The sequence below is a fragment of the Urocitellus parryii genome, chromosome 16 (assembly GCF_045843805.1).
Source record: "Urocitellus parryii isolate mUroPar1 chromosome 16, mUroPar1.hap1, whole genome shotgun sequence".
Taxonomy (NCBI): Eukaryota; Metazoa; Chordata; class Mammalia; order Rodentia; family Sciuridae; genus Urocitellus; species Urocitellus parryii.
Window position 1 is genome coordinate 3,773,992 of NC_135546.1, and position 15,740 is coordinate 3,789,731.

General features: G+C 45.7%; 1 protein-coding gene across 4 annotated transcripts in view; it reads right to left on the reverse strand.

The window, feature by feature from the left end:
* The window catches only part of Shq1 (SHQ1, H/ACA ribonucleoprotein assembly factor), a 67,385-nt gene that overhangs the window by 32,608 nt on the left and 19,037 nt on the right, over positions 1 to 15,740 (reverse strand). For 2 of the 4 annotated variants that reach the window (XM_026392678.2, XM_026392677.2), the window contains exons 6-9: positions 14,951 to 15,078; positions 5,951 to 6,105; positions 5,191 to 5,244; positions 3,139 to 3,262 (exon numbers count right to left, since the gene is read on the reverse strand). In XM_026392678.2, coding sequence (XP_026248463.2) covers positions 3,139 to 3,262; positions 5,191 to 5,244; positions 5,951 to 6,105; positions 14,951 to 15,078 — 461 coding nt within the window. The remainder of the gene's footprint in view (positions 1 to 3,138; positions 3,263 to 5,190; positions 5,245 to 5,950; positions 6,106 to 14,950; positions 15,079 to 15,740) is intronic. The other 2 variants (XM_026392679.2, XM_026392680.2) reach the window with 2 other exon arrangements.

The window sequence follows — 15,740 nt, forward strand, 5'->3', positions numbered from 1 at the left end:
AAGAGCAGCCAGGTGGCTCCGGGAGGGGCTGCTCTGGGAGCCAGGGGTCCTTCTGTGACAGGAGCAGCAGTGGGGCCACCTCCTCCCTGTGGCTTCCCAGCAGCTGGACCCAGGCGGTGGAAGCCAGGGGGGCTTTTTAAGTAAGTTCAAAGTGAGTGTTCTAAGTCCTGAAGTTAGACTCCGCTTGCAACTAGAAGGGATGAGAAGACTTGTTTGCTATCTAAAGCGACAGAGAAGAGTCACCGGATGTGTATTATAGGAGACCTGGTGTCACAACTCTTCCACCCACGGGGGCAGGACGACAAATGGGCTCCCAGGGGAACGGGAGGAAGACCGAGCCTGAAGAGCTTCCCCCTCCTCACCCTCGGCCGCCTCACAGAAGCAGGTGAGGACCCCTTCGTAAACCCAGGGCAGCCAAACGTCCAGGAAGGGTCTTCGCAGAGTGAAGTCGGCGTGATCCGCCGTGAGCCAGAGGAAGCCGATTCTGGGCCGTGAGGCACACACGAGCACTCAGTGACCTGCACATGTGACCTGTGGCCAAGCGTGAAGCTGAGGCTCGTCCCTCTGAGGTCGAGCAGGACTTCTGAAGTCACCAGAGAGCTCTTCCCATCCCTTCTTCTGTTATTCCCAGGTGCCTCCCCACGGAGTCCACCTCTCCCTTCCCAGAGGCATGGAGCGAGGAGGAGGTTGTGAAGGCTGCTGGGAGACGGGGACAGAAGGAGAAAGGGGAGAGCTGAAGATGAAGGGGGAGTCGTGGGCCACAAGCTGACAGCTGGAGGGAGCGCAGCGCCGTGGGCAAAGTCCAGTGTAAGCACTAAGCAGTACTTAGGGGGCAAAGCCGGATTTCCTGCCCCAAAGAATCAGGATCGACATTGGGAAACTTCAAGGGATAAGCACCGCCTTCTGGAAGAGGGAGGGAGGGTGGGTGGTGCACAGACCCCTAACAGGCCAGAGGTGTAGGAAAGGGTCCACACAACGGCGTGGGAGTCAGGTGGAGCCCAGGCTGGGCTCCGGGCAGACTGCGACTGCAGCCCCTGGGTTACAGTGAAGGTTCTGCAGATGCTGAAGCCTTGTGGGGGTTTGGGAAGCTCACCGAGACGGACATCTCTTGGGGGGCGAGTTATCCACGTTCTCGTCCCCACTGTGGAAGTACCACGCTGGCGTGTGTGAAGAAGCGGAATGCTGGGGCTGCGCTGCGAACCACCCGCAGGCACCAACGCATTCCAGGGTGACACTAAATGCCACAGCAGAGCCACCTTCACTTACTTATGGGTGTCCGTGCAAACGAGTCTAGAGTGACAACACTGGTGTCCCTGTGCTGCCGCAGGATCACAACCAACAACAGGACCCTAGCATCCTCGTCTCACGGTGTGGACTCGAGACAGTCCAGTCCTGTGTCTGGCACCAACCAACCACAGCCCAGATGAGCCACAGCACCCCGCGCCTTCTACAGGGGGCTCTGACACAGTCCCAGGAGCGAGGCCCACGCATGTTATTTCAAGTTTCCTGCTGCTAACACAATACTGCCAATATAACTACTGCTTATCAGAGTGACAACGACGAAAAGATAAGTCTCAATTTCAATTCCGATCTACTAAAACTGTTTGATTAGAGCATAAGTCAAGGCAATCAAGTTTATTTTTCAGTTATGCAATCAAAGAACTGATTACTTCTCAAATAATAAAAAAAAAAAAACAGAGAACTGGATTATTTCCCAGAATAAAAAGAAACAAGTAACAGTTTCTATGTAGGAGAGCAAGCGAGTGAGCATGAGTGTGGGTGCAGCCACACACAGGTCTCGCTGGCTCTGCTCCGGAAGCCGTGATGTAACAGGATAATCACATACTGCTTAAATCTAGGAGTTCTTGTGGTTTAAATCTATGAATCATGCCCAGATAATCTAGCATGACTTACAAAACAATTAATTGTGATGTGCAGCTCAAGCCCTACAATCATTCTTTATAGTACATTGATTTTCAAGGTGATTTTAGAAATACAAGAACTATCTTGGACAACAGGCAAGAAGAAATAATATATATATATAAAAAAAAGAGGCAGATTTTCCTCCCACTGGTAAAGAAGATTGATTTCTCAATGATATTAGCTCTTTTATCCTATAATCAACAATCTTTCGAAATAGTCTAATCTAACTAGATGACTCAAAAGGCTTCTTTCATTTAACTATGATTCATTTTTACAATTATTATCTACTTTAAGAGGATCTTCTTCAGACACGCCTTTCTCCCCCAGGGCAAGACAACTCCAGGTCACACAGAGGACAGAGAACCTCACAGGAGAATCATAACCACTGGCGACAAGAGTCTGCCCACTGAGCCAAGCCAGCACCTGGATCCCCAAGCAGGGACTCCCTTCTTGCCCTCTATCCTCAAGTCTGAGAACGAGGCTCCCAGAAACACTTGTGTCTAAGAGCAGAAGAAGGACAAGACTCCGCAGGGGGACATCTGAGAAGGACTATGACGCCCTACAGTGACTTCTGCATGGACATACTGCTGATCACACACACACAGATGCCACCCCCCAAAGTCATTATCTTGGCAACTAGACCCTTAACGTGCTTTGGAATTTGTTTCGGAGCCTGGAAGTTCGCATATTCTTCAAGCTAGTGAGTATCTGTCTTCTCAGGCTGAATTTAGCAGCAAAGTCACTCCAGTAGCTGTACTTTTCTCTGGAAGTCCCTCCTGACCTCCCAAGTCTAGGTGACAAGTGCTCCCAAATGGTCCCTGCACTTGCCCAACGAGCTCTTCTCACTGCCTCGAGCCACTCGCGAATCATCTGACACAGCGCCAGCTCTCACTGGGCAGGTAGTTATTGTCAGGCCCACAGTCCACCGCAGGCCTCGGAGGAATACTGAACCCATTACCCACCGGAAGGGCGAGCTGGTGTGCAACACGGCGTGCTCTTTCCTACCCTCTACTCTTGGAGAAGAACACTAGGCCTCTGGGTGAGTGTGTGTCTATGCAGAGGGACAACTACTTTATACCCCCGGGGAAGGCGTCACTCTGACTATTTTAACTATTATCACTTACATACAGGCAAAAGCAAAAAACATGATTAAGTCTTCACACCCTAAAAACTCACGACTCTCCCACTCCCAAATTTGCAAGCCCGATATCTTACCTAGCTGCAAGATCTTTATTACATCTCTGTAGGCCTTTGTCACCAGCTTGAAATGGCGATAAAGTGGGTAGCACAAAACTCTCCTTCCAAAAGACACCAGGATTTCATGAATATCGTTCCAAGTCTGTGAAATGCCATTTTAATCAGCAGTCATTTCCATAAAGTGTTACCAACAAAAGCATGCAATGAAACAGGAAGCCATTCTCAATCAAACACTGTGAACCTGGTCATCATGAAGTAAAGTACAAGAGAAACAGAGAGCCAGGAAATGAGATTCTTTTTGAACAGTTCACAATATTTTACTGCAGTCTTTGGAATCTCTCATGCTATATCAACATATCACAAATGCTCCTTAAAAGTCACTTATGTAGCAGGAAAGTTTTAAAGAGTCTCCAGAATTACAAATAAAAATCTAAAACACGTGGCACTAACAAAATGCAGGTGCACATGAAGGATATTTTTAACTGGTATGCGCTACGTCCTTTGTCTTGTTCTAAGATGGCAAAGATCCAGGATGAGGAGACTTGAGTCAAGCATGGTCACAGTCTCTGCCCTCCTGTGTGTCTTTATTTCTCCTTGGGGCATGAGTGGCACCTGTGATTCACCTCAGTCATCTGCTTTCACTGATAAAGAAGACTGGACTGGTGATTTCTGAAAAAATGTTTTATCTTAAAAGGTAACAAACTGATACCATTAGCAACTCAAAATCCACTGAAAACTCTAGATACAGGCGCTAGAGTATTGAGGTCCCAAGTTCAATCCCCAGAATCCTTGTAAAAAAACAAAAATTGAAGGAAATTTTCTACAAAATCGTTTTTAAATTGGTTTGGGTAAGTATAAAAAAGGAAATCACATGTAAAACTTGAAAAATAAAATTAAGACTAAGGGAGTGAGATAATCTCTACGTATCTTAATTCTCACAGCCATGAAAGCTCTGATCAAATATGCTGAATATTTAACAAAGAACATTTTTATCTAAAAGGAATTCTGAACTTTAAAAAACTCTAGCAATAACCTAAACACTTATGCATTTAACATAGCTGTTAATACATGGGAATTAAAATTATCTCAATTCAGAATTATCTCAGAATAAAAACTTCTAAATAAACTCATAAATGTGTGGATTTTCATGCAGATTTTAATTCCTTAATGAGGAAATGACTAGTCACCGACTTTCAAAATACCCATTGGCAGAAATATTACAAAGCCCAGCCCCCCTACTGCGTGCTGACAGTGGCCAGGAAGGAGATCTTTCTAACTATCTCCCTTGGAGGCTGCGGGTCCACAGCCAAACAAAGCTTCCGTGCTCATCAGGGTCTCTGACGAAATGCCTTAGAGTCCTGTCTCCTCAGGGAACAAAGTGACACCACACACAGCCTTGACTTGGCATCCCAAAGTATGAGGGTCTTACCTGATGTCACTGTGACCAATTGTCTAAACTGATACTTTGGGTTTTTTTTAAAGCTTCTACTTTTAATTACTGAATGCACGTAAAACAGTTTGTTTAAAAATTAGTAACTGTACAGATATCACCCTTTGATATTTCAGGTGAGACCTGCACATCTATTTTCTAGAAAACAGACATGAGAACAATCATTACTGCACTAGGACTCATCCGAGCCACCCTGACTGAGGGACGTGGGGTGTGTTGTCTAAGCTGTACGATCTCGGTCCCCACGTGTGCCACAGCGACACTCAGCTCACAGACTCGCTCAGAGGAGGAGCTAAAGTCACAGGCACGCAGGCCTGCCGCAGGCCCTGGGGTCCACCTCCCGAGTGCTGAGCTCCAGGACAGGCCACTCTGCACACCAGCTTCCAGTCCACCCACGTTCTCCCCCGACCACGTCCCTCTTCTTCCTCCAAGCTACATTTCCCCTCCCCAATTTCCACAATACCTAGTCGGCTCCATGACCCCGAAAAATGAAAAACAAACTTGCAAACAGAGCTTCCGTGCTGAGACAGAGTAGCTTGAATTACGCAGAGTGAAGTAAAGATAACCGAAAAATAACGTTCTGAACAACAAAAGTCTAAAACCTGCAGCCAGAACCATACCTCAAACCAGCACAGCGTGGCACTCAGTTTCCTGAGATTCCAAGAGGACTCCACCTTTGTTTTGGAGAAAAGAGTAACATCTGTTTTAGAAGCAAAGTCATTTGAAAATAAAACAAATCTCTCTACTCAAACTTGTACCTGAGTAGAACTGACAAGTACAAGAACTGAGAAGCGTGTATGAATGTTCAAAATGACTGCTTTACTAATACAGAGGCTATTAGACGTTTCTGCTTAGTTTGCTTAAAATCTTATAAAATAAAAATTTCTTACTAATAAGAATACCAAAACACAAAAGCAAATAAGCCGGGGCTTTAAAAGCTAAAGGTAAAAAACGCTTGTTCCGTTTCTGTCCCTCTCAGCTAAGCCCCTTAGTGCCACCTGTGTCAACTTCCTAGTGATCAAGAAATGGCCCTTCCAGAGAATACCTGTGAGGTTAAGGGTGTTCTAGAAAAGTTCTCCAGGGTGTCAGGTATCACAATTTCAAACAGGTAAACAGAAGAAAAAAAAAGGTAAATTTTATCAAATATAACCGAATGCTCTCACTCACCAAGATTCAATAATCGGAAGTACTTTCTGGTCAAAGAAAACATTTTATCCAACTATAGTGTCTTTATACAAGATGAGTGAAAACAAATTATTTTCAGATGCTCGGGCACCTAAGTGACCCTCAGGATAGGTCGGACCCTCGCCAACAGAGCTCAGGAGCCCATGTGTGTCCCCAGTGTAGCAGGTGCAGGGGTGTGCGCCCACATACACTTACATTCCTCTCACCCTCGGTGACCCGGGTCTCGTAGCAATACGCCAGAAGAATGTCAATTAAACCGTAGCACACCTGCCGGCGAGCTCTCTTGTCCAGCAGGAAAGATTTATTGACAAACTTCCGTAGCTGATATTTCTCTTCTTCAGAAAAAGACACTAGAAGAGAAAACATTTAAAAATCACAGTCTCATTCAGTTTTATAAAATCCTCAATGTGGAAGATTTGCCAAAATTAGAACATTGAATATAGAAACTGGAATAAGAGTTCTTTCTACTTAAGTCTACACAGCTAAACAACAGTAGACGGCACGGTTTTATACGGCTTCTGTTCTGGACCTAGTAGCACTGAAGGAGAAAACGCTAAGTGTCTGCTCTTCATTCATTTCCAGGCCCCCACTGTTCTGTGCTTCAGGCATTTAAACTCACAGTCATGAACTTTAATATTAAGACAATACATCTGGACCACAGAAAACATAACAAGTCATAAAAATCTCTATGACAATATTCATCATCCATTTTGAAAATTCAATACAAAGAAACAGAAACATTCCCATATCCAAATCAGTTTTATTTTTTACCACATAAACACACAGATGTGACTCCATCACACACCTCAGACTCAGGAAGAGGGTGCTTCTCTCCAACAGTTTCCTTCCCACCTTCAGCTTCATGAAAAGCTTTATATTAAAAATCTAATACACATCCCTGCACAGTTCCCTCCACACCAGGTGACAACATACAGACACACCAACAGGCAGGTACCACTCCACAACACGGCTGGTAACCTGCTAAGTCACCTGGAACAGCTCATTTTTGCAGTGGAGTAGAAGATTCCGTGATGGACTACGCTTTATCCAACCACGCCCCCTACTGATGGCCAGTCACCTCCTCCCGCCTTCCTGCTACTCAATAATAATGCAAAAAATGTCCTTGCCACATGTCCTTGTGTATTGGAGGCTTTATTTCCATAAGGTTCCCAAGAGTACATTTATTGAATCCAAAAGTTTATCTGGCTGAAAGCAAACACTTTAAAGGCTACAGTAATTCTCCCTCCTTTGTTTCCAGACATGGATACAAGATCCCTTTCTTACACAGACCTCCCATCTCACCTGGCAGGAAACATAACGATTTCTCCCCAGTCATTTCCAGGGTAATGGATTGACAATAATTATGGGAGGCAAAATCCTAAGATGACACGACCTCTCCAAGGGGTCCTATAACCATGCAGGATGGGGCTGGTGCCTTGCCTCTAAGAATATGGCAAAGGTGGGGCAGTCACTCCCACAGTAAAGCCCTCTATATACGCAGACCTGAGCCGGGCTTTTCCTGCCCATCTTGAAGAAGTGAGAGGACGTGTGGGGAGGAGGCCTGAGGGGGCACTTTACAGCAAGTGCCTCTGGTGGCCCCAGCAGATAGCCAGCAGCAGAGGGAGGCTTCTGTGCTACCATGGCAGGGGACAGAATTCTGTCAGCAACTGTGTGAGCCTGGAAGAGGACCCCAAGCTCCAGAGAGGAGCCAGCACCTGTCTGAAGAAGTTCAGAGCCTCCTGAGACCCTGTGCAGAGGACCCAGCAGAAGCAGCCTGACTTCTGCACGTGGAAACCATGAGGACATGAATGTGTGTTTTGTTAATTTTTTATACTGCAAGATAAAAATAAAACTGTCACACACCATGGCTATCTCATTAGCACCTTAATGCTAAACTTCAAGCATTTCATAAGTTTATTGGAAATCTGCTTTGCTCTCCTGTGAATTACCCATCTAAATGTGCTCCACCCATTTTTTTCTGCCAGATGCCTTGTCTTATCAAGTTGAAGAGCTCTTTGTGTATTAGACATAAATCCTAACCACCTCTCCAAATCCACTGTATCTCGATGACTTTGTTTACGGTTCCGTTTGCCATTGAAGTATTTATTTTTCATGTAGCCAAATAAATCTATCTCTTAAAAAATATTCTAGATTTATAACCTCAGTTAGTGTTTTCCCAACCTCTGAATTGCACATGAAGTCTAAGATTTATTATTTTGCTTTCTACATTTATGCTTTAATCCATCTGGGAGCTATTTTTTCACATTTTAAGATTTCAGTTTATTCCAGATGAACAGTTAATTGTGCCAGCAAAATTTGTTTAGTAATCCATTTTTTCCCAGTATATTGAACCACCAACTTTGTCAAACAGATCTGTTACTTTTCTTGCTAAAAATTACATCAAAGTATTCTTGTTTGTTGTCACTATTGTGAATACAGTATTTCCCCCCATTTTCATAATTAAGTACTTCTTGATAAGAGAAAAAAAGTATCTTATTTCATATATCAGACATTTGGCTAATATTGGTACCCTGTACAAGACAACAAACTTGAAATACTTAGTGCGGATCACAAAATACCTTAAGCTTACGTAAAGGCTAGCAAGCATGAGACTGGCGATCTCTGCCCACTTATCGTAAAGCAGCCTCTAAACACCATGTCTTCCTGTGCTTACACAAAACGATGCACAAGACGCTTTCCTTTCCAATCACGTATGTTCTCACATTAATGAAATATAAGTATTAGTTCATTATTTTACAAATGAAGCAAAATACCTTGCCTAGAGCAAGATGCACAGAAAGAGTAACAGCTGGAAATGGGAACTAAAGGCTCAGTCCTAGGTATTCTAAGTACAGCCTTGTCTTTCTTCCTCCCAGGGTCAGGGACTGAACCAGGGCCTTGTGCAGGCCAGGCCAGCGTTCTACTGCTGAGCCCCATACCAGGCTTGTCTCAGAGCAATTTTAAAAAAATCTAAGCATATATATCCTTCTAAGTAAAAGAGTTACTACTCTTTCATCTTGCAAAGTTATTTGTGATTTTCCTTCTATTTCCCTCAATCACTTTCAAATTCTCTAAGTTTTTCACCCCAAGAGGAGCATTCTGCTTCTACTTTCAGGGCTTCATATCAACATAATGTCAAAGTGACTTTCGAGTCTTCTTCTCCAGGTTTAGAGTCGTCCGTGAAGTTCAGGTAAAGACAGGCTACACGCCCCGACAGAGACCCCAAGACAGGGGCTGACGAGACAGAAGTCTCTACCACTGTGGCCCGTGACTCAGGCTGGCTGGACACCAGCTTCCTATCACATAACTCCCACCCATCCGCCTGACAGCACTACTCTGGCTTTTAGTAATCTCCTGGCCAACTAGAAAGCAGAAAGCAAGAAACGTCATCCGTAAAGTGCACCCAGCACCTCCGCTCACTTACCAGCAGGCACACGCCCCATCAGCTGAAGGAGGACAACCGTCATCAGTGAGAGGTTACAGCTGAGCTGTAATTAAGAAGGCCTCCCGCTGAGAGAGAGGAGAAGGACAATGAAAAGACCCCTAGGCTCTTTGCCACCTTTTCAGAGGCCAGAACTTATTATTCTTGATATTCCCAAACCAAGCTCTAGGTGGCCAGCTGGCCACACAGTCCAGCTCAGCCGGACTGCCTTTCTGCTCTTCCCAGCCTGGTCAGGGCAAGGGAACGACCACACACAGAGGACAGGCCCCGGCCTGCTGCACTGTCCCCTGCTGCACTGTCCCCTGCTGCACTGTTCAAGGCTTGGTCTCCACGCAGTGGCCTGTTGGTCGTGCAGTCTTGTCAGGGCTGGGCTTCCTGGGAGTTCTACATCACTGGGGTGCCCTGGATGGAGGGATGGAGCCCAGCTTCTTCCTGTCTGTCTGCAGCAGCACGGCTGTGAGACAAACAGTGTTCCAGACATTTTGGCCCTGACATTCTGTCCCATCACTGGCCAAAAGCAACAGGTCCAAACATGGACGGAAATCTCTAAGTGTAAGCCAAAACAAAACCTTTCCTCTTTTAAACCAATTATCTCAGGTATTTTGTTATAGTAATAGAAACCAGCAAACAAAAGCCTTTTCACATATAATTTTCCAAACTCACTTCCGTCTGTCTTAGGAGCCTTAAGTTTAAGATGGGTTCTTTTTATTTAAATGCTTCCAGTGTTTTAGCGCCCTGTTCTTGTGTTGGGGTGTGAGGGGGTGACACTTAAATATTCTTAATTAAAATACTGGAAGCAATACTCCTTTTACTAAAATATACTTACTGCAAGAAACAGGATTTGAAATATATTTATGTAATTATTTTTCAACCTATTAGCAATCCTATGCTAAAAAAAAAGGGAAGATAGGTACTTGTATAGCATTGCTTATATAAATAACAATAATTTAAAAAATGTATTTAATTTGCTGGCCAGTAATGTCCTAAACACAAGTTAAAATACTGGTAGGTATCAAGTCAAGCATTCTTTAAAGATCAATGTTCAAAAATTAAATTGGTAAGACAAATAAACCAGCTGTTGACGCATCTAAAAACACCTTAACTTAAATAGGAGCACTCAGTTCTCTTTAAGCAATTTGATTTAAGGCAGCTCTCCAAGGGGCGCACACTGAGGTATGAAGAAGGTCTGCTGACAGACTATCTGAAGACCCAGGTATTTAGCAAAAGACCAGAGACGGCATTCCCTTAAGCACATTTTTTCAGACTCATTAATTTAGCTAAAAGGATAGTGCCAGGCGTTCAGGGCACTATCACTCACTCGAGAAAAGCCTTTACACCCTCGTTGGCCAGCGAAGACCTCTGCTTTCACAGCTCTGAATCACACAGTGAGTGTGCCCAGAACCACGTGGCGACAGGCTCTTCCGCATGCTCTGCCTTTACACTTACCCCGTCATCCTGCACGTCTTTCAGCTGTCTGGAAAGGCTGACCCAGACGTCACACTATCCACATGCAGGGACATGCCCATGTTACATGTCACTTTCAACCACAGCACAGCACACGCACAGCTGACCCGACTGCACCCCTGGTTCTCAGGTGCCAGGTGCCCCAGGCTTTCCTGAAAACACCAACTTTTCTGAACATTTTTCAAGTTCCATTTCAGCCTGCTTAGTTCACTGATGATACACAACACACCCACATACTGAAATTCATGCCAAGAGACAAGAGAGGATGAATAACCTAAAGGAGCCAGGAAGTCTCTAGAGAAATCAAGAGTCTGGGCTCCCAGAGGCCTTCTTATTACAACTGTAGATCCTAGCACCCGGGGGAACTCGGGGAGGCTTGCACACGGCCAGATCTCACCACGCAGCATCCTGGAAATACCTGCAGGCCCAAGCCAGCAGGGCTTGGATGATGGCCACCACACGTGACATCTGCCAAGCACTTGTATGATTCAGACACACTACAGAGTGGCTCCGCGGTACAGTCCCCAACATTTCAGTTAATTATACTTGTAAAATAGTCGGCAGTGAACAAAGCCGGCTGGAAGCTCAGCAGGTCTGGGAAGCACAGTGTTCAGAAGATGCCCACCAACATGTGCAGGTCCGCCAAGGCACTCCCACCAGCAGGGAAAGGCGCAGTGGAGCCCAGCTTCCTCCCAGACTTTTTAAAATTTTGTTAGTTTCCAGTCCTCCCCTGCTCTCTAAACACTCCCCAGGCACCCTGTCTCTGGTCTGGGTCAGAGACTCAGTCACCATGGCCTGGTCCTGCAGAGCACTGTGCCCCCTGGGGGCAGGTCAAGGGAAGGAGAAGTGTCCTGCACTTGGGCCTCCCGCCAGACGGCCAGCCCTCAGTGCTGTGATGTCAAAGCTGGCGCCTAGAGTATTTATGCCAACAGGGTGTCCCTGCCAGGAAGTCCACTGATCGTGAACGTCGCAATGAGCCAGTATGTGCCAAGATGCTTGGGCTGAGAGTGACCACTGAAAGGCACCAGGAGAGATGTGGCAGGGCCATCCTCAAGAATCCAGCGCCCGGGGCTGGGGCTGGGGCTCAGGGGTAGAGGCTCACCTCGCACGTGCGAGACCCTGGGTTCCATCCTCAGCCCCACAAAAAAATAAATAAGTGAAATAAAGGTCTTGTGTCCAACTACAACTAAAAAATAAATATTAACAAAAAGGAACCAGAGCTCCAGGGGCACAGTGCTCACCACGGCCTCTATGGCCTCAGAGAGGCAGCCTGAGGATCACTGCAGACAGAACCGAGTCCAACCACAGAGTCAGGAAGACCAGGACAGAGTCACAGCCCAGGCCAGGCCAGCCATCGTGAGACTGCAGATGGTACAAAGGCCCCACGGAACTCTGAGCCAGGAACACTAAGTGAAGAACCACAGCCCAGGCCAGGCCAGCCATCGTGAGACTGAAGATGGCACCGAAAACTTAGTGTTAGGAAGACGGGGAAAGAACCACAGGTCGGCCAGGCCAGCAGCTAAGGCTCCCACCGAGGTCCACATGGAGTTCAAAGCAGGTGAGTAACTCTCAAGGTGAAGAATGGACCAAAGGAGCGCCCTAGCACAACACCACGCCCCGCCAGGAAGTGTTCAGGAGGCAGCGCCCACTGCCACGACCCAGGGGAGAGACCAGAGAGGCAGAAGGGACACAGGGGGGTGGGGGCAGAGCAGGCCCACGTGCCTGGGGTCAACAGAGATTTAAAGGTTGCTTCTTGGTCTGCTTCTTTCCCCCTCATTTTATCTGCTTCAGCACACTTTAATTTATTCCTCCAATTCTGAGTGTCCCGAGCACTTGGGTAGGAAGCCAGGCCCAGTGTACACACTGTCGTCCCAGCTTCCTGGGAGCAGAGGAGGAAGGACTACTTAAACCTAGGGTAAAGGCCAGCCTGGGCTACCCTGTAAGACACTCTCTCAAAAAAGGAAAAAAAATCAAACATGTGACTAAGGAAAGGGGGAGGAGATATCTCATTAACAAAATACTTCCCCTTAAAGCTTTATAAAGTACACAAAAATGGCAGTTTCACAGGTGGGCCATTCGACTCCTGGCTGGCTCTCCTACCACTGATGTACTCTCCGATGATGACTTCTAACGTTCACAATGCACAACACCTCATTCAGTCCTCGTGACAACTCAGAGACAGGTGTAGGATTTCCATAGCAACCAGAAGTCAGCAGACCACACCGCTAGACGTCTGAGCTCAAGCCGAGTTTAGCTCGCCCGGCACCTCGCTGGACAGACTGGAAGAGACGCCCCCTGCTCAGCAGAGCCCAGGCTCCCCTACCTTAGGTCACAGCCCTGGCTGTGCCTGAAGCCGCACCCCAGTGCAAGTCAGGGGACAAAGGGGGATCAGGAGAGCCCGTGGCTGGGAGGACAGACTCTGGGTTAACCACAGAGAGCAGTGATTCAAACGCAACACTGGACCGAGAAGGAGCTCTTCCCCTAGAGTGAGAATGTGAGTCCAGGGTGGCCTCCCTAGGTAAAGCCTTCCTTAGATCCGAGGGCAACTAGCTCTCCCTGGTGGACAGAGAGCTCAACTGCGTGGCTGCCAGGGTTTCCCACCCCACCTCCCTGAAGTGCTGGGCTACACCTGTCCGCCAGCAGACATCCTGCGCCATTTCAGCCTGGGCTACCTTCCGAGAAGACACACAGGCACAGAGCTAACTGCCCAACCATGTCAGCAACTCTACACCTGAAAATCTGCCGGTGACATGGGGGAACTCTCTGAAGGCTTCTTAAATTATATATAAACCCAGGATTTGTTGAAGAAAATAAATGTATCAAGGGTTATTATAAATGAGTTTTTCTCATGCAATAGAACCAATTATCTATTTTGTAAAAGCAACAATTTTTTGATCTACGAGAAATCACCTAAACTCTAACAAAACTACAAAAATAATAACTATTTTCCCATAAATACTTATTTTGTACCTGTTGCATAACAGGCACTTAACTAGATACTACTGCACTGCTAGGCCAAGAATTAAAAAAGATACCACACAGACCCCGCAGCGACTGCAGATGGAATGGGAATGCAATGGGAGAGAATTTAAAAATACATAAAATGATTACCAGCAACTACTTTAGGAAGAGGAAGCTGGGGTAGGAAAGGTCTATATTTCATTAAATATTCTTGAGAGAGAGAAAGAGAACCTTTCATTTACCCAATGAAATTTTAGTTTTAATATATGAGTCAAAGCCAAATCAGTATGTGGGCCAAAACAGACTCTTGTTCTTGATCTATCAGAAACGGTTACAACTCGAGCATGCAGACTTAATATGCAACCTAGAACTTAGAGAAGGAACTTCTTATTTTAACTCGGGCAATAACATGCGCTCCTAAGAAAGGACTCTTTGTGGGCCACGTCTGGCTGCGTGTTAAATATGGCACAGCCGTCCCTCTGGCTCATAAAACCCCAGCTCAGCTTTCATGGGGACATGCTGGCCCACCCGTCCCCTGGAAGTGGTGGGCATGAGCACAGCCATACTGGCCTCCTCATACAACTGGGTGTGAAAAAACAAGGAGGGCATATCAAATTCATTCAACAGAGAGAGACAGAGAACTGGGTCTGTTCCCACCATTACCAACACTTAAATGCCTCCCCACGGGACTGTGTGTACCTCTCAAGCAGTTTTTTTGAAAACCACAAATGTCCTGAATGTTAATACCCCTGAGTTTACTACAAATTGATAAAAAAAAAAAAAAAAAAAATTTAAAAGGACTCCAATGGTTCTAAAGGAAACTGAACTTCAAAAGCATTTTCCAACACAAAGAAGTGAAATGTAAATTTAGTGGCATTTTCAAGGAGGAGGATCTCTTTTCTAGAATCAACAATACAAGATCATATCTTCACATTGTGAGATAATTAAAACCATGTGTTTAAGAATAGGGAAGGCAGCAAACTGGGTACTCAGAGATTTTTTTTTTATTTTAAAAACTTTTTATTTTGGGCTGGGGATGTGGCTCAAGCGTAGCGCGCTCGCCTGGCATGTGTGCAGCCCGGGTTCGATCCTCAGCACCACATACAAACAAAGATGTTGTGTCTGCCGATAACTAAAAAATAAATATTAAAAAATTCTCTCTCTCCCTCTCTCTTTAAAAAAAAAAAAACTTTTTATTTTAAACTGATTTTAGATTTACAGGAATATAGTTGCAAAAATAGAAGACAATTCCAGAATATTTCTCACCCTGCTTTCCACCATGAGATTTTAAAAGTTTTAACAAACGAGTCTCATTGTGAGTTTCTTACCTAACGCAGCATGACTTTCTGGCTGCCGACTCTTCCCCAAACAGGCCATCATTTCTGAATATGGATCATTCCACCAAGGATTATATTTCAAAATCTGTTCGACTGCCTCGTCTTCAAAGAAGTCAGCTCTGAGGAGGAACAGTGAATGGCTCGTTAGGCAGGACTGGCTGGCTTCCATCTCTCCAGTTTTATCTTCATTCATCACATTTCCACTACAGACATGGACTGTTAATCCAGAGTTGTTTCGAGGAAAGACGGAGCCCTTATTTACTCCTTTCACTACCCCCGCACGAGACCGTGTGGAAGCCGACATCTGTGACATTTGTGATCTCTTTCAACAGAAGCACTGGATGGTCATCCTGACCTCAAGGCACATCCCTTCAGTGTCGTGGGAGAAGTGAATCTGAACACACTCACTGAGACCCAGCACTCGGGCTCGGATTTCACGCACCACAGATTTTGGAAAGGTGTCAATAAAGGAAAAGACCTTTCAAACCACCAGCAAAGGAAAACAGAGCAGGAAATTCAGGACAACTTCAAGAGAGGCGCAGACACACACACACACACACACACTTTTTATCATGTGCATGGATACTTTCTACGACAATGCAAGCTATTTTACTGGGTTTGCTAACAGTTCCCTGATTTTAAATTACTGACAAAGATAAAAGAAGTCAGCTTTGTAAAGAACAGAAAACTAATTTTCCTGAACTCCACTTCCTCAGTTTTAACTAGAAAAACCACAGCTATATTTAAAATATACGTCTCACTCTCGGAGGACACGTACTCA